Source organism: Formica exsecta, unplaced genomic scaffold (genome assembly GCF_003651465.1).
Source record: "Formica exsecta isolate Colony F162 unplaced genomic scaffold, ASM365146v1 scaffold79, whole genome shotgun sequence".
NCBI classification, from domain to species: domain Eukaryota; kingdom Metazoa; phylum Arthropoda; class Insecta; order Hymenoptera; family Formicidae; genus Formica; species Formica exsecta.
Window position 1 is genome coordinate 333,738 of NW_021853558.1, and position 20,127 is coordinate 353,864.

The 20,127-nt window shown below is 33.0% G+C and overlaps 2 protein-coding genes across 6 annotated transcripts in view; both read right to left on the reverse strand.

Annotated features, from left to right (window-relative positions):
* Window positions 1–2,841: 2,841 nt before the first annotated feature.
* LOC115244021 (mitogen-activated protein kinase kinase kinase 4) lies at window positions 2,842–15,869 on the reverse strand. Of its 3 annotated transcripts, XM_029821367.1 has the most exons (20): window positions 15,801–15,869; window positions 15,421–15,683; window positions 13,981–14,106; window positions 13,274–13,556; window positions 12,860–13,051; window positions 12,413–12,603; window positions 11,825–12,235; window positions 11,405–11,653; window positions 10,957–11,181; window positions 10,159–10,575; window positions 8,421–8,528; window positions 8,177–8,348; window positions 7,640–8,096; window positions 7,063–7,428; window positions 6,731–6,918; window positions 6,470–6,638; window positions 6,261–6,383; window positions 5,934–6,085; window positions 5,492–5,690; window positions 2,842–5,279 (listed from the first exon to the last, which is right to left on the reverse strand). In XM_029821367.1, exons 2-19 carry the CDS (start codon window positions 15,501–15,503, stop codon window positions 5,508–5,510), a joined length of 4,095 nt encoding a protein of 1,364 aa, XP_029677227.1. In that variant the 5' UTR covers window positions 15,504–15,683; window positions 15,801–15,869; the 3' UTR covers window positions 2,842–5,279; window positions 5,492–5,507. The 3 variants fall into 3 exon arrangements, with proteins under 3 accessions (XP_029677227.1, XP_029677226.1, XP_029677228.1); XM_029821366.1 differs by lacking the exons at window positions 15,421–15,683; window positions 15,801–15,869 and adding an exon at window positions 15,047–15,394; XM_029821368.1 differs by lacking the exons at window positions 2,842–5,279; window positions 5,492–5,690; window positions 5,934–6,085; ... (1 more) ...; window positions 15,421–15,683; window positions 15,801–15,869 and adding an exon at window positions 15,047–15,398 and having other exon boundaries at window positions 6,499–6,638; window positions 6,720–6,918.
* Window positions 15,870–16,258: 389 nt separating this feature from the next.
* Window positions 16,259–20,127, reverse strand: part of LOC115244023 (moesin/ezrin/radixin homolog 1) — a 28,840-nt gene continuing 24,971 nt past the window's right edge. For all 3 annotated transcript variants that reach the window (XM_029821375.1, XM_029821374.1, XM_029821373.1), the window contains one exon: window positions 16,259–20,127. The gene's annotated coding sequence lies outside the window, so the exon portion shown is untranslated.

Here is a 20,127-nt window from a genome sequence, read left to right on the forward strand (position 1 = left end):
AAATCTATTACATATCTAAAATATATATATATATAAAATATATATCAGATGGCATAAAATTCTTTTCGTATAAAAACAACTTTTTCATTGATAATCCCCTTTTTCTCGACAATAATGCATTTGAATTATCTCACCGGATAGAAGTAAAAAAAATTATGTATTTCTTCGGCTCCGCGATTTAGATAATTTACACGATCTGTTGCGCTCGCCCTGTCCTCTCGTACTGGGATGTTAATGTTATCAATAGTATCGCGTGATTGTTCTAGACGTAATGGCGATTGAGGATAATTATCGAAAAGGATCGTCTCGTCACGGCTATAAGATAAAGTGCTTAAGTATCGCATTTAATTAGCTTCCTAATTCTACTCGATTAAAATATAATTCTAGTTAATTGCTAAAGAAAATGAGAGAAAATCGATACCACGGAGAAGGCTTGAGACGAGAAAAATTATTTTACCGTCAGATTTGTGCGGGAAAAATCAACTACATAATATCATATCATGTGATGTGTCGTCATAATTGATATCTTGTGCAATTCTGATGGTAAAGAAATTCTTATCCTTAATATTCTTGATATATCGAATCTTCTTCATCTTCTCCATTCTTACTTGTATATTATCAGCGTTAAATGCGATAGATCTGTTGACGTTATTCATATTTTACGATATTGTTAGAGTCCCGTTTTTTAGTTTTGTTGCATTAATATTTTGTTAATTTCTTAAAGAAGAAAGTGATCACCCTGCAAATCACCTTGCTCTTTCAATTAGAAATTTCAGCATTTTTTGTCTGGTCTTAAAATCAGCCTCGAAAATATTCCATTCCGCTTCATTCCGTCTCTTCTGAGCTTTATTTACGTTATCATTGCCCGATTAATTCGTTAGTGTTATAAATCACGTCTTCGAATTTTACGAAAGTTAATCGCATGGGGAAAAGAAGTCGGGAAATTTATCATTCGCGAAATGTACGAGAGAGCACGGTGCCTCTTCGTTATTGTTAGAAAAACGATGAAAGGGACAAAATATATATATTGTATAATGTGTGTGTACATTATATAACACGTGCGTTCAAAAGCATGTACATGTCGCGTATGTAGGGTATAGCCACAATATATGCAATATATATTGAAAACATTTTCGGAACGAATCGCATCAAAATTTGAAAAAAGTGTTGCTATGTTTATTATTTACGTTATCATTGCCCGATTAATTCGTTAGTGTTATAAATCACGTCTTCGAATTTTACGAAAGTTAATCGCATGGGGAAAAGAAGTCGGGAAATTTATCATTCGCGAAATGTACGAGAGAGCACGGTGCCTCTTCGTTATTGTTAGAAAAACGATGAAAGGGACAAAATATATATATAATGTGTGTGTACATTACATAACACGTGCGTTCAAAAGCATGTACATGTCGCGTATGTAGGGTATAGCCACAATATATGCAATATATATTGAAAACATTTTCGGAACGAATCGCATCAATATTTGAAAAAAGTGTTTCTATGTTTAATTATAAAGTTTATTATGTATATATGTATATTTATATATATTTCCGGTGCAATTCGTTCCCAAAGTGTATTTCCTTCTCTTCCTCCCATTTGTTTCAATTGCACCCTGTATACGTACGATACGTGCAAATTTTCTCTATATTAGATATAAGGAAAAAACACAAATACTATATATACTACTATTATTAGCTTAAGGCCAAAAAATACGATTAGAGATACTTTACTTATACATATCGCGAGAAACTATTGTGATCGCACTTTTGCGGCCAAGAATATCATACGCATATCAGGCGAAAGCCAACGTAGCAAACGATCTTATTCCGGGATAAGACATATCCTGATAAATCGATAGGTACGCTTACGGATGTAATTACAAACGTATAACTTGTGAGAGTTCTCTAAATATAGTAGATAAAAATATATATCAGTACGTTAAATTATTCGTTGTTTTTGGAGTGATCTCGCATTGCGTGAATCCTGACACAAAACGATTTTATAATTTTTTACGCGGTATAAGTACTGCCATGTTTAATTATGGAATGAAAAATAATTGCCAATAAACATTGATATTCATTTAAATGAGTATTAAAAATACAGATTATATATTTAATGTTAAATAAAAGACAAATACGAAAGAAATATTTCTGAAATAATTGGCGAAAGTGATGAATACCAAAAAAAATAACAGGTATCTGAAACTATAGCAAAAGCTCTTATATAATTAGCATTAAAAAATATTTCTCATAGTTCCAAAGATCTATAAGTAATCGGTGTATCTATAGTTATGAGTGATGGAAATATTATTTCTACAAACACGTTGATTATTAGAAAGTATACACTTTAATATATGCGTTAAGACTGTTAATGTTAGCGTCACGGGGTGATAAAGCGTGATAAGAATGAAAGTATAAATATATAATAATAGAGCATATCTGTGAAAGTAGTATTAATAGTAATAGATATAGAATTTATCTTATGGAATTATGAGAATTGAATAAAATAACTGTATAAGAGTAATTATAATATGTTATTTTAAGAATATCAGCTAGAAATATAAAACTGAACGTCGAGGTTCACGTATGCGACTTCTTGTGTGCGAAGGTGGCTTTCATTGTTGTTAACATATTCATTAAAAAATTAGTGTATATACATATACTAATTTTTATTGTATATTTACTGAGCTTTTTCAATTCTTGGATCAGTGCTTGAATCTTTGCAAAGCTACAAAGTATAGATGCTACTCGACGCGAGAATTATAGGGGCACATGTGAGAATAATGATGTCATATTTATTAGCGTAATAAAAGCCATTATAGATAATGCAATCGTTTAAGTCAGTTTTTAAAAATCTTAATTTGTATCATTCTTATTTTCAATTTCTCATGTAATATAAAATATTACTTATAATTCTCTTATCCTGATTCGTCTAACGTAAGTTGCAATATTTCTTGCTTTCAATTTTTTATACATATATTAAATAGCAAAAAAATAATATTCATGTATTATGTAACAACTGTGTTAAATATGTCAAATATCATGAAAATGTTAATTATTTTGTATTAAATATAATAATCTCTTCTTTATTCTTTCCATAAGAAAATGTTAACTCTGTTATATTACATGATATCATCATGAATATTATCGCAATATATATGATATATAGCAACATTGTTGACTCTGCAGTCCCCAAATTCGGTGCATATATGTATATATAATATACCTAATTTATGTCTCATCCTTTTATATATACTTTCAGTTCGTCATGTAACAAATGCTGAAGAAAAAATTAAATTCTTGTCGTAACTGGATATAAGTATAATATAATACATGCAAAAAATAAAAAATAAGATCCAATACACCATAAATACTGAAAAATTAAAACAAATTATGATTTCTAGCTATACTGTTGACGCCATATATTAAATATATAACCAATTCATACACAACCCAATAGTTTAACAAGAACTCTGACATAAACATATTCAATTTGACATATTATAATTTAATATTTTTAATAATTTCTATACGATTTCTTTTTTCACAGAGTTTGCACACAAGCTCTTGGGTAATGTATGACTGACTTTAATCCTTAAGTGAACAATTTAGTTCTCTTTATTTTTTGCAAGTGAAAGAGATTATTCAATCCTTTTAGCTGAATTTACTTATTTAGCTAATCTATTTAATACATTTTATAGAGTTTTGTTAAATATATATATTAAATAAATGTACAATCAAAATTTGGTCCTTTCCTTAAAGATAAAGAGATTGTTCAGATATAAGGATTAAAATTCATGGCGTAAGTTATGTACTTTTGTGCGTAAAACGTTCGATAGATAAACGAATAAGTACACTCGGCTTTCCGTTTGCGCGCGGAAAGCATACACAGCATACCTCCGCTAAGTAATTGATCCACATCAAAGTATGTTGTATCATCACGTGTGTACGCGTTTCCTCGTACAGAAAAATAAACTCCATCAAAATAACAGTCGTTGTTGCTCGTTTTATTCTTTTACTCTCGATCGTTTTATTTAAAATAGAATTTCTATTGCATAATAGTAACAAATCATCCACTTCCTGTCTACGAAGCAATTAATATAACATAGACATAACATTGGAAGCTGCCATTATATGTATATTATACCTTAAAGGTATCTTAATCACACTTACAATTAATCACATAGTAGGTCACAACTAACGTCAAAACTTGAATTTTATATATCTAATGGAAAAAATGGGTTTGATATAATATGAGCGTTTGACATTTGCTGCACTTAATGCTAATTGTGAGGTGTATATATGATCTTCAGAATGGGAAATGATTTGCGTCTATCGTTCATATCAATATATATTTACAAAGAATATGCAGCACTACGCTGTATCTTATATAAACTATAAATGCAAATACAAAATAGAAAATATATATTTTGCTTTTGTCTTTTAAGTAAAACTGAAGAGAGATATACGTTTCTCAATTTATATCTTCATGTACCTAAATACCATATGTATTCCCTCCCCCCCTTTATTATTTCTTTGAACATACTATTCGATTGAACTAAATTGTATGTGTAGATTCTATATGCAATCACACTAAATTATGTTTCACTAAAATGCTTTCGCGGTCTTCCACTTTTCCAGGCTAAATCACTGAACTTATTCTAGCATGGCTAGTTTAAATCACACATAATAAATATAAAGATACATAAAGAGTATCTCTAAAAGAATATCTCTAAAAAAAGTTGCACTTTCCTTTTTCTCACTAAATATTTCTTAGTGAATCTTATTGTTCAGTCTATTAAAATTTCTATTAGAATACAATATTTGTTTCCAACTATTTGCAAAATTCAATTTTGTTATTTATATTTTGCTAGCTATATATGCCAAAGTTTAATTTGCAAGAATTTTCAATACTAAAAATGTATTATTAAACATTTTTAACATCATTACTTATCAATGTAGACAAAAGAAAGTGTCCCTCCTGTGAAATATTTTCCTTATAATTATATCGTAAATTATATATATGATCACAATAATACTTACGTATTATATACTGATCTCATCAATGGTATTCTCAAATACAATTTTCATTTCTTTGTATAGTCTGCCACAAATACTATATACTTTTAACAAAGTCTCATTAAAACATATATTAAATACTAAATCTCTCAGAAAAGTGCAAATAAAAAACAACATAATATAGCAGATATGTTTCTGAAACAATTCTACCAATAAAATACAAATGCCAGTTCTGCATTCCCGCAAGGACCATGCTATCTCCTGTAAGAAAAGTAGATAAAAATAGTAGATAAAAAAATAAAGAAATAGAGAAATAATATTCGTTTTTGAACTTTACGTTAAATTTATAAAGAATTAGAACAAATTATTTGTGTACACAACAAATTGTCTGCGCAAAGATGTATCTCATCCCAAAATCGCTGACAGAAAAAGATTACACATTTAAAAGATTAAAATTCACAAATAATGCTCACATTTTTCTGAACACTCTTAGTATCGTAGCATCGTTAAGTCAGCATTGACATCCTCGTACTCCCCTAGCGCAAAAGAATGTGCAAGAAGTGTATTCGCAGTCGACCTTCTCTTTGGATCGTGCTGCAGGCATTTCTTTATGAGATCTATGCCTTCCGCAGATAGATTCTTAGGAAGAGCCGGTGTTTCTCCCATTCCAACCTTGCAAAAATAAAAAATTTCGAGTTAAATGATGTATATATAACACCTAAAATAATTTTTTAAAAATTTCAGACACACACTCACATGCACAAGTTCTTGTAAGAGAGAACAAAGATAGTTTAAATTTAAATTTCTAAATTTTTAATTTTAAGATCTTAATTTTTATTTTTTTTAAATTGTTAAAATTATTATATGTATAAAATTGCATAATTTTATATAATAATTATTTAATTGCAAGCTTACCTTAAACATAATTTGATAATTCGAATCGTAATCCGACCAAGGTCGCCGTCCGCTCGCCATTTCAATGATGCAACAACCCACCGACCAAATATCGACAGCTCTGCCATGTCCACCGCTTCCTGACTTCATAAATACTTCCGGTGCCATGTAAGCTTTAAACAACAAAATAAAAATAATTGAGAATTAAATGCAAAAATTAATAAGAATATATTTTTTACATTCATAGTTTCTTGATACTTTATTAAATTTTTATAATAGCAGTGATATAATAAACTGTATGAGATAAATCTATGAAAGATTTTACTGTGTAATAATTAAAATACTAACCTTGAGTGCCGACAAAACCTTGAAGTTCCCCAGGCATCGTCGAATGCGCTTTAATCTGCACCGCGCTACCAAAATCACCAAGTTTCAGACAATTGCCTTCATTTGTTAAAAAGATATTCGCAGCTGCAAAAAAAAGTGCGATTAGAAAAAATAATTTAAAATAGATAATATTACTTTACGCGAGAAACCATCTTATTCAGACAATATACTTTTAATATCTCGATGAACTATTCCATGAGAATGCAGCGCTGCTACGGCTGAAAGGAGTTGATGAGTATATTTTCTGACCAAAGATTCTGGCAATCCGTTGCCGCTACCAGCCACCAAGCTCTCAAGAGTTCCCTCCGCACAGAATTCCATAAAAATCAACATTTCCTCCTAGAAGCGGAATTTATATGTTTATAATAATATATATTTATTGCGCCGCGAGTTGACATATCGTGCCGACGATTATGTTACGTTTATCGTACACGATGAATTTCTAGTCCGTAATATCGCACTAAATGTTGATGCTGGATTCCCTCAAATATCTGTAACTCCTCAGCAACACGCCTGATTGCTCTGTGATCGCCAGGTTGCAGCTGCACCTCTTTCATGGCTAGCAGTTCACCTGTTTGATTATTCACTACTGTGTACACTTTGCCGAATCTTCCTTGGCCTGCATAATAAAATTCGTTCATTAGGCTAATGCTACAATTATGAATGTTAATATAATTAACTGCAAATAATAATCATTATAAATTACCTAGTAACAACAAATAATTTTAACGCATACACTGTATATAATCAATAAAGAACGTACCTATTTTAATACCTCTCTGCCATGTAAATGTAACTCTTCGCACCTTGATGTGAACTCTATCGACTCCTTTTCTATCAGTGACTTGTCCGATAAGCTCCCGATTCCTCAATCTTTCGTCGAGTTCACTTTCCATTTTTCTGATGGCACAAATGACTCTTTCGTGCCTCTGCGTGCCCTGCTCGGGTATGTTTACTATCACCGCAAGATTTCCATCAACCATGCTTGATGAGCTACATTTCTTCGCATTAATCAATAATTCGGGTGATTTCAGAGCCTCCCGTGGTTTCTGAGAAAGATTGATGCTCGTAGTTCTAGTGCGACCATGACTCGGCGATGAAGCTCTTGATCGCGACAGTCTTCTTAAATCTGAAAACAAAAAGTGTTAAGAATCGTAATAAAACTTATTCGCTTAATCATTTTCATGTACAAATATTTAAGATGATTGTTTAACAGAAACTTATAAAACAATAATTTCCTGAATTATCAATCGAATTTTGTAACTGCAAAAATGGATGGTCAAAAAATTGCTGCCATAAAAGGATTACAATTTATAACAAAAAAATCATGATTACTCTACTTTCTGTCTCCGGCGTCGATCCTGCAACCGATACGGTTCCCACTACATGAGATATACAACGATCCATGCATGTCTTTAATTCCTCAAATTCCTGATCGGTGAGATGTTTCGTATTGTGTGGCTCACACACTGTTATCAAGAACTCCAAACCTTGATTCGCCCATCTGGGCCTCAAGCCGCGGCCACGCTCGCATCGCGTTCTCACGAATTCCATCCACAACAACGCGAATGATACTAGACCACGCGCTAGAATGGCCTTTTCTTCTAGTGAGAACAGTTTGCACATCTCCTTATGAAACTCGAAACCCATCCTGTAAGCTTGATGAAGAATCTCGCGGATCCTCGAGCGTAAAGGTGTTTGGTCGCTCTCGATGTTCGATTGCTCCACTTCATCGACATCTCTTTGAAAGTCCTCGATTATTACCGTTATGCAATGTCTTAAATCTAGAACTGTATTCTATAAATAAGAAAGGAAAAGAAAATTTAGCATTTTGTTTAGTTTTCGTAATAAAGCAGTCTATGTACAAAGTCCTTTACCTTCAATAGTTTCAACGACTCCTCTAACTTCTGATCATCGACTGACCATTTCTCGATATCGCGTTTCAAACATTTGGCAAGATTGATGCTCTTTACGATCTTTTCCCGAGCCTCTACAAACATTCCCTGCCACTCACGGCCCACAAACAGATGGAATCTAAACTGTGTTTCACTGTAGAACAAACAGCTATAAAGTATCTAAGATAAATCGAATATAGGTAAATGAATTAAAATTATCTCTTACTTGCATGACAATTCGTCATCCTCCTTTTCTTCCACATTTTCACAGATCTCGCGAGTCCGTTCAGTGAGAAATTCATTAACTTGTTTAATCATCGTATGTGCAATTTCGCTATAAAAAAATAATATCACAAACATGACAATACAAATTGAAATATAATAATAAAAATTATTAAATAATAATTTAACTTGTGTTGTCTATTGTTTTATTGAACAGTTTTATTTATTCTATTTATTCATTAGAACATCTAATATTTCTATTAATCTCAGCTTTTCTATTAGAATCATATATTGTATATGTACGAGAGTTGTCCATATAAAAACCGAACTTTAAAAAAAGCGTCCGAATGCGCAGTCTTGTGGCGCTGTGTAGTGGGGTGTGGGGTTCTTGACGCTATTGTTTTTAGTTTACGTTTTACGATGGCTTGAATGAGGTTATGTTCGTGGCGATTTTCTAGACGAAAAAGATGAAGGCTCTTGAAGAACAACGAGAGTGTGTTAAATTTTGTTTTAAATTGGGGAAAACTTTCACTGAGACTTTTAAAATGTTACAACAAGGTTATGGGAAGGAATGTATGAGCCGTACACAGTGCTACGAGTGGTTTAATCGTTTCAAATTGGGCAGAACAACAATCAAGGATAATGAAAAATCTGGACGGCCGTCAACGTCAACTGACGATGATCATGTTCAAAAAGTGCATGATGTTATCAGGAAAAATCGTCGGTTGACTGTCCGTGAAGTGTCAGAAGAAGTGGGAATTTGTAAAAGTTCGTGTCACTTGATTTTGACCGAAAAACTGAACATGCATCGCGTTGCAGCAAAATTTGTGCCACGGCTGCTGACCGAGGAACAAAAAGAAAAACGCGTTATTGTCAGTCGGGAGCTTTTGGATCGGTCAAATGATGACGAAAACTTTTTGAAAAATGTCATAACAGGTGGTGAGACGTGGGTGTACGATTATGACATAGAAACCAAAGTACAATCATCACCGCGACCAAAAAAAGCACGACAAAGTCGCTCCAACATCAAGATCATGTTGATTGTCTTTTTTGACTGGAAGGGTATCGTTCATCAGGAGTTCGTCCCGCGTGGTCAAACAGTCAACAAAGAATTTTATTTGACGGTAATGCAGCGTTTGAGAGAGGCAGTGAGAAAGAAACGGTCGGAGGCGTGGGTCAGCAATTCATGGATGCTGCACCACGACAATGCACCCGTACAAGCATCGTTCCTTATCAATGAATTTTTAGCAAAACATGCGACGACTGTTGTTCCTCAGCCCCCCTACTCTCCCGACTTGGCTCCTGCGGACTTTTTCTTGTTCAAAAAATTAAAATCGATCTTGAAAGGCCGCCGTTTTCAAACAATAAAAGAGATTAAGGAAAATTTGCTACAGGACCTACACACTATTCCAGAAACAGAATTCCAGGAAGCATTCCAACAGTGGAAAAAACACTGGGAGTGGTGTATTAACAATGCAGGGGAATACTTTGAAGGAGATTGAGCCGAAATAATATGTAAGTTAAATTTTTTTTAAACAATGTTCGGTTTCTTTATGGACAGCCCTTGTATGTAATTATATATATATATATATATGACTCGAGTAGATCGAGTAGAAAAGCTGAGACTAATAGAAAATTATTTAATAGAATATAAAATGTTCTAATGAATAAATAAAATATAGAGAAGATATATCTAATTATTGTATATAGAATATATGCAATTATTTCGATATTTTACTCACTAGAATTTTACGCCAGCAATCTTATATCCATCACTTATGTTTCCAGCGATGGACTTGACAAACAACCACTCATCCATGATCAGATTTTTGTGAAAGCTGTCATGCTGCACCATGTCCACCCACTGCTGAAGATAATCTAGATAGACCTCAAACACAGCTCTCAGGCTCTCATCGAAATACTTGACGTCTTCCTCAAACAGACTCTCGCAGTCGGTTTCGTCGCTCGCAACAGCAGCGCAAGAATGCGCGGCGAATCGGTCGCGATGAATGCAAGCGATCTTGATGCCCTCCCGAAGTTCCCGCATGAGCTGTCGGACCGACAACGGACTCGGCTGCTCCGGTTTTTGTTCTAGTCTCATTCTTAGAAATTCGTGAACTACGTCCAATGGCACGCGCGAAAGAAACACGAAAGCTGCCCTGAAATATAACAATTTACAACATGTATAATTTGACTCTCTCTACTCTATATTAGATCCACATAAAAAAAATTATTTGACGAACTGGTCCAAAAAAATCTGGTCCAAATTATGTTTAAAAATTCCTCTAAGAAAGAGTTTGTCATTTAAAAGTATTCTATGTATATTAGTCTCTTCTGACAAATGTAATATTATCGAAAATATAGGCATTTGTTTTGCTTTTTCCTTTGTAATTTAGTTTAATATAATTTTATTTCATAAATGTCTTAGTTTTAATTTGACATTAAATTTAGTTTAAACCAGAATGTTAAAGTAAAATTAATTTTTCAAGATCTGAGCAAACGGAAAATTTTTTTTAAGAAATAAAAAATTCCAAATATACCTATATGATGGCAAATTTAACTCCTTTGCTTCGGGACTCCAAATGCCATACCGTTGTAGCTCTCTATCACCTTCGTATTCTTCATTTGCATTGCTATCACATTCTTCGAAGTTATTTTTTTCCAAAGTTAATCTCGCTTTCCTCAAGATAGATGTGTGCAATCGATCCAGGAAATTCAAACTTTTTCTGAGACCTCTCGTTTTCAATACATCCTCGATATACTTTCTGAATGTGCCAACAAAAATTGTCATTACATAAATCAGATATTTATATCGCATAACCAAATTCAAAATTTTATCTAGTTGCTTTAAAATAAAAGAAAGATACAAAAAAGTTTCTAATAAATTTTATAATGTCAAAAAATTATTTAATATAACACATTTAAATTAAAAATATTTAGATATTAGTATACTAAGATTAAATATATATTTAAAAATTCGAAATATACCTGTAAGCGTGTCGATCAAATTCGACCAAGTAGAAATCGAGTCGATCGACTCTTTCGTCTTCCACATACGAGAACGAAATTTCCGGAGTAGGCGGCAATGACTGCGATATGAAAGATAAACCTCCTACTGAAGAATTATTGCTATTATTGCTGTCAGAGGGACTGGAAGTTTCGTCCTGTTGAGATAGCTCGAATCGCACCATGGATTGTCGCTGCTCCATAGAATCGACAGTATCCGAGGATCGCGAACTAAGGATAGAAACAATCGATTATCTAACTCCGAAGTTTCTACACATGAAGAAGAATTCAAAAATATCTTTTTTATCCTGGAGAAGAATAAAATTCGTTCATAATGTACGGAAATTCGGAAAGTATAATTCCAAGTTATTGAGAGAAGATAATGCGATTCAAATAATGTACCTTATGCCGGAGTCGTTAAAATCCTCCTGTTTCTTCTTACTATGCAGCATCATGAGCAATCTGCCCAATATTTGTAATTTAAGCCGATGGTGTTTCGTCATGTTATACCAGAGACACATAGCTTTCACTCTGTCGGTGAATTCTGGGCTCTTGTATAACGGATAATTAGCGGCAAACGCCTGGCAAGATGGATATAAGGCTTCCGCTGCCTCCAGACGAGCTAATAGACCTTCCACTTGTTGTAACGCTTCTCCCTGTTCACGAGCGCATGCACGACAGTACATGGAGAGGCAACCTGGACATACACCCAGTTCAATGTTCGGACTGGAACCTGGATTTGCAGATCGATCATTCGCAATGTCGCCAGGGCTGATGCAACCTGCCTCTTGCACATCCGTCATGGGATCGTATCTAATGAAACAATAATTGCGTTTACTTATATACATATATATTGCTATTATTTTTGTTTCTTGCAATCAATTGTTAATATATATTGCGCACATCAATTTTCGATTTCATGAAGAAAATATTTTTCATTTTGCGTTTCTGAAGTAGTATTTTGAAAACTTTAAATATGTTTTTGCTCACTTGTACTCCATTATTTCTGTAAGTAGAACCTCTACTGCCTCGCGTTGACGGCATAAATATTCATCCTGCGCCATCGGGCTACGATCTGCATGATGTGCCTGTAGTTCCAGCCAAATCAGATCCTTTAGTTCGTTTTGCCAACTGCTTTCTTCGTGACTCATTTGACGGCGACAATTCCGCTCTGTACTCCCCTGTATTTAAAAAAAAAAAAAAAAATTTACTATTTATATACACCATTTTTAAAAAATCTTGGTAAATATATAATTTTGATGACACAATAAAAAATAAAAGTGTAATATATCTTAAAGATAATATAAAGTTAACTTATGATTCGAGTTCATTTTATATTATACAACAAAAGTAAAATTATTTTAATTTGTATGTTTGAGTTTATTAATAAAATCACACAAATGTAAGTTTTATGTGCAATAAGTTCAAGATACTTACTAATTTAATTAAAAAAGAAAAAGTGTCATGAAATATTTCTCTCTCCTTCAAGCTTTGCGTCCTCGGCGATTGCGCGCTTAAATTCTTTTCGTTTATCAACACGCTTTTTTCGATAATTTCTCGCTCCACTTTTTTTTCCTCCACATCAACTGGCTTGGACCGCAAACAGCGAAATCTATTTCTAGTCTCAATCTGTGAAAAAGAGTATATTTTTGCTTGACAACATGCCAAATGTGAACAGTAAAAGAGCTTGCAAAAAGATAAGAGTATGGAGTTCTGTCCAGAAAATTCAACACAAGTCGAGTAATCGGCTTTTGATTGATAGACTAGAAATATACGCAAGTCACAGATATTAAATCGTTACGTTTTCTAAATACAACTAATAATCAAAATTGTTTTTTTATTTTGTCGAACCTTGATTTGATTCGGCGTCAACACTGTTGCCATGTCACCATTGTGTTTCTCGGCATAATTGTAGGCAGCTTCTACATCAAGCTTCAAATCTCTTTCATTGCCGCGCAATAGTTTCAAGATCCTCTTGCACTTTCTGCTGCCCTCTTTCGCATCCTCCTTTGCCTCGTTCTCGCGATCTTTGTCCGCTTTATCGCACATTTCGTTGAAGATAATGGTATCCAGGGTGTTGCGCCTTCGAATAGTTGTCTTTGGCCGAGTTTCTTTTTCTATCGATTTAAGATCACTAGAAAATGACAAAAGCTAAAGATAGCCTCAGATACTTTGTAGTCACTCGAGTGACAATTAAATTAGCAACGATTCAATCGATATCGCGAAAACTACTTTCAGTAAACAATGGCCCTTTATTTTCTGTATTTGTTAAAAATAATTCTTTTTCATTTCTTATAATTTTTCTCAAAAATATTATTCTATATTTTCTGCCTTAAAATTATATGAAAACATATTGTTTATATTTTACAGTGTTGCTCGTTAACTCTAGTTATATTTAATATGCTGCAAAATATTTACACAATTATAATTATTGTCAATAAAAAGTTATATCGTGTTAACAGTGAAATATTTGTATGTAATAATTATGTATTCTCTCACATATTATTCTTAGTAAAATTTCTCGAGCGGATCTAAAATTTGAAGTTTTAATCACGTACCTGCCTGAGAATTTTTGCTTCATGTGTCTTTTCTTGCGACTGAGACGAGTCCTGGGTGGAGTTTGTCCGTAAATATCGGACATCGCGTGCAGCGACTCCTCGAAATCGTTCGACGAATCAACCTTACTGTAAACAAGATGTTTAATCGAATATATATTTCCGCCGGAAAGTTTGTCGCTGATTATTGTCGGGGAAATTCCCCAAGACAGGATGTTACTTTTGAAATAAAATATTATCTCCTAGAGAATTATATTCATATAATTTTTCATCATATAACTATGTGATTTTCTTTCGAAGAACACTCAACATTTTAACATATAGTTATGTGAAAAACATTTTACTTTTGGATCTAAAGCTACAACATATTTATATAAATGCTCAAATGTGAAATACTTTGATGACAATTTGTTAAAATTACTTTTGTAACATAAAAAAGAATTTTCAACTTTAACTAAAACCATCAGTATATAATTGAAAAGCGCTATTTCTTTGCATTTAATGCAAAATTACTATTTAACTAATCAAATTGTAAAATATTGATTCTCAGACAATTCTCTTTATCTGTTATATTAATAATATAATGTTAATGGAGAGATAACAAACTGTCGTCAAACTTTCAAATTGGAACGTTTATACAAACATGTTGCTCGTTATACCAAAGATATGGCATAATTTTCTTAATAATTATTATAGTAACATCTATCAAATTAAGATTAATTTTATTATAAATTCATTTCAAAATTTCATTAAAAATTCTGTTTAAAACAATTGTATAAAGGGTTCCTAACTCTTTTCTTGTTGCAAACATTATTGGTATACATATCATACAAGAGAAAACTCATACAAATACAGAAAAGTAAAAAGACTCTTTTCAGAAAAGATTCTTGTTTATAATTTTTCTATTTTAGAAAAATCTCTAAAGGATAAAAAAATAATTATATAATTATGTGTATATCTAATAATAGATCTGATTATAACAATGCATTAACATATTGGAATCAATTATAATCCACAATCTCAAGAATTGATAAACGGCAAGGAATTACAGATTCGTGTACTGACTAACGGAAATGTGTTTTGCATGATACAAATTGCCAAGTTTGCAGTTAAGGATTCTCTTCGCGTCTTGATTGTCGACTTTGTCACTCCGATACGGAATCGTCGCGCAACACTCGCAAAACGAGCAACGGACATACATAATAGACGGAATACATTCGACGCACATGTTCGGAACGACGAATGTTTCCGATTCACTGTCACGCGCGTACGTTAAAGCATCGTGCATCAGGTGAATCGCTGAAAATAATCCGGCGGATCCCTGGCCTATGTAAACAAAGAGCGTTTATATCGCCGATAGTGATGCAACGCGGGCGCCGGTTTCTGTTATCGGAATCCATCGCGAATTACGTGTGTGAAACCACGTGTCACCCTGACACTCACCTGCCATAATCGGCATCCTCATCGTCGGAGGACTCGCAACCAGGGATTCTCGTGGCATGATTCGGTTCAACGAGACGCGACATTCTTCACACTTCACACTCGCACGAGAAACGTCGTCGTTTCTGAATATCATCGTCGAAGCGCATGCGCCGCGCGCTGTTGACATTTGACGAAGTTCACCGAATCCGAACAGCTGTTAAGGCGGTAATATTTGAATGTATCAAAGAACGAAGCGCTTACGGCTTACGATTTTTTTAAAGTACCTAAAAAGATTTTATAAAGTTCGATTAATATGATATTTCACACACATAATATATATTTTAATTTAACTCAAAGAACAATATTAATATTATTCCCTATTATTATTGAATGATACTTACTTGTAGATCGATTATCGATATCTCTAAGATTATGTTTCGGTTTACGATTATATATCTTTTCGATGATTCTCTTTGGCCATCTTTTCTAAAATATTTTATTTTGTTCTTGTCTTATTTTTGTATTTATATTACATGTGAATAAAATCTTAGTTTATTAAATTTTTAATGCTCAAAATATCAACTGTCAATTTTTATATTGCATCATTTGACATTGCTGTAATTTATCTTGACTAAATTTATATATATATAGAGAGAGAGAGAGAAAATTTAAATACAATGGTCCTAGAATTTCGTTTTTTTTTCTAAATTGCAACTGTTTTATTCTCTATTTATTGTTAGTCGCTTAGATATGACATATTCGATCTGCTACCATTTGTTTCTCCTTAGTTTTTAATTTCTTATTCTCCAATTGTAATCATTGTATTGTAAAACTGTAATAACGAACTTTAGAAATTTCGATTATATATCGTCACTCACTTTTAATTCTTTGTTATATACATAGATTAATAATCTATCTAACGGATTGACAGAGGATTGACAGCTGTCAGCCAACTTGAGATATATGAATCTTTTATTTAAACAATCTCTAGTTACCTCAAGAAAGTACAAGTAGTTTTTACATTATATCTCTCATCTCACAGCAACAAATAATATTATTTTCAGTAAAATACGTGTGTACCTCATGTATCCTGCTGTTTTCAATAGCTCAATAATAATACTGCTATAAGTATCTTTCTCTCACGAATGCAGAAAAGTGGAAAAAGAACGATATCGCAGAGTTTTCAATAGCTTGAATAGAGAAAGACGAAAAAACGCGTGATAGGCGCCTAATGCACATTTTGATATGTTCAAGTCTAAGAAAAAATGCCATAACACTACGTGGTACTTTCATGAGAGACATAATACAAACGTAGCTTCATTACGTTAAGATCTTCCTTCGTGAATGTAAATGAAAGATTAGTGTTATTTAACTCTAGAATACACATTTCAAAGATAAAAATAATTTTACATAAACGCGACACAAAACGCATGTTTTCCCACTGTACATGAAATTTCAGAAATATCGAATCGAGCTGAAAATTGGTTACATCTGTTTGTAAAAAATGATAATTGGACAGTTTTGCCTCCTCACGCTAATCATTTATTTCAACCACATATTCTAATATCTTGCAAATATATAATCAAAAGTATTGTGATCTATAGATCTATACGAACGAAACATCTAATATACGTATCGTATATGACCTTTCCACAAACGAATCCACGTACGAACAATTCCAGTATAAGTATCGATTCGAAGGCAAAAATTGCATTCTAGAATTAAATACATTCCAAAAGATAAGTGGAAATATCATATTTTTTCGCGAAGAGGCAAAAAAAAAGGTCAAGGCGCAATATCTAAATCGGTAGTTTAAACGGAATATTTATAATTCGTTATTCACAGAAATCCAAAATATAATAAATCGTGGAGATAAAGTACTTTACAGGAAATTCTTCTGGAATGTCTCAATAAAAATTTATCGGTTTCGCCAAAGCTTTTAATCGCCAAAGAGTATCGAGACAAGTTTTCAAGTTTGCTCTCGCCCATTTCATCGACTGTTAGAAAGTTATCATGCGATCTCTTTAACTAGTATATAATATTGTTTCCATTTTGTTCGCACATATACATTTAGTCGCAAGTTTATACATTCCTAAATGGAAAGCTAAAATAAAATTGAGAATAATTGTCAATTATTTTTATTAGATATACCTATTCAGTCGCGTAGGAGAATTTGATTGCACAGATATATATATATATATATATGTGCATAGAAAAAAATTTTTTTAAATTTGAAATAACTTGAATAAAAATAGAATCTTTTTCCCAAATATGCTTCTTGTTTTTAATATATCTAAATTGCGACTAAATCTATCTGCTGGATTACCTTACAGAATATAAATTGACGACTATAAAATGCTTTGCTTTAGTTCTCATTCAATATTATCTGCATAATAATAATAATAATATAATAATAATAATAAAATAATAACTACTAAATTGTAAACATTAATATTAATAATATAACACTACTAATTTGTAAATTTTTAATATTAAATATAATCAAAAAAATATCTATGATTATTACTCCTATACTCTTTCCTCCTTTTTACTTCGCATATTATTGTAACGCGTTTTGATGATAATAATGTAGCAAAATACAAACTTATGATACGACGATCGTGCTTATATTTGAATAATTTCGCGATCTGCCTTCCAAATGAAGCTTATACATCTCTCGTCCGTATCATATTATTATCGCTTTTTGTTTTCATTCCATCATATGAAAAAATTGGCAGCATTTCTTGAGGTTACACGTTACTTCAAGTTTCGTTAATTTTAATTTTCTATTGCATAGAATTTTCTTAAAAGGACAAATAGTTTTAAAAATTACAATGGCATCAAACTTACCCAGACTGCCATAAACGTGTGTTTTCGCTATCACTCGGCCTCTTTCATACGGTTAATTATTTCCTTCATCGCATTCTCTCCCTCTCTCGCACTCGTTCCCTCATTCTTTCGGAAATCTTGGTAGCTAACCAACCCATTAGCGGGTACCGCGCAATTCAATCTTGTGTTGCAAGAAGATGAATCCTTTATGGCGCGATATCCTTACATCTCTCTCCATCTCTTTCTCCGCTAATGTTGTTATTTAGTATACTACCTATATTATTTCGATATATATATATTTATATTTATATCAAGTAAAGGCCACGAGTGTGTTCAATATAAAATCGCTAATATGTTATCGAAACTCGTTCATACGAAAATAACTCGATACGGTTTTATCAGTAATGAATAGGCCACGCCATCGTTGAATCGCTTACGTTTAACCTGGAGTGACGGACTGCGCTGCGATAATGATTCGTGTGTGACGAACAAGGGAACAATCGCAATATTTTTCACAAGCACAATAAACAACACGTTTATCTTGAAAGAGAATTGTCGCGATAAAATTTTGAAACTGAATTTAATACAGGTATCAGCTCATTTCTATACGATTGTCAAAATTTACCTACAAATACGTATATATATTTCAACATATATATATATACAGATGATCTAAATTTATTATTTAATAAATAATTTCATATTGTTCAAGAATATTTTTTGAAATATTAATCCGAAATATGAGCAGAATCGGATGTGCCACGAGGTTCCCTTGCTTGAAACGGTCGCTGCCCAATACGAACTTCAAGAGAATTACGCCTAAATTTCTATCTAACTCGCTACTATATAAATCGTGCCCCTAAATCTTGATTCCTCTATGGCCGGTGTCCGGAAGTGGCTTACAAATCGCCGATTAACTATATCAATGTATAGCGTCACAAGCAACTGCCCGAACAAACTCCTGTCTACAAATATGGCTCGCGAATTAAGCGTACAAAATAGAAAAATGTTGTCCGTTAACGGGTAACGACCGCGAGTGTCACCGCGACGCATCAGCGGAGATGTGAGTAGCCGTGATAGTGATGCTGATGACGTGTAAATGCTTTTTGAAAGCGAGTTCTTATTAACGAGGACGGACGATACGCGACGGCGCAATAAGGACCGCGACGGGCAAGGCAGAGTTTAGGTAATCGTTAACTGTTAAAGATCGATTATAAATGACCGGCAGTAAAGTTTATCGTGAAACCAGACCAGTATTAGCACCTCATAATATATGAAAACGTTCGGTCTGTCAATGCGCGGAGAAAATATTAAGTAATAAGATTAAGTAAAGGTAACAAACCGTGATGTAAATTTTTTTGCCATTTCACTGAGGAGTATGTCTGCTCCTAAGATAATAAAATTGTTTGATAAATTATTAATATATATAAAATAATAAGATTCAGAACTATTTTCGATTAGCTAGGATGTTTAAGGTAAAAGAAAGGAAAAGGAAAATCACCATTTTTTCACAAGCAAGACATTTGCATAAAATAACAAGAAAATTTACCCGCGCTGCGGAGGCACGTGATGATTTTCGACGATAGAACCGAGATCGTGCAGCATTAATTTATGTGGAAGAATATGTGGAAGACGGTGCAAATCGCTCGCTCTCGTCGCGTTCTCCTCGCCAAAAAACGTGAGAGCTTTGATTATCGGTTTGCGTGAGGGGTATAGAATCTCGTCATCGAACTAACGTGTTAAACACGAATATCATACTCATTAAGTAATTTTCGATAATCACGACATCATCCGTGCGCGATCTTTGAGAAAGGTTAAATTGATGGAGTAAGTGTATGTTATTCAAATGATTCTATTTATATATCGATTGTAGAATCTATACCTTTCTCTATTTCTTTC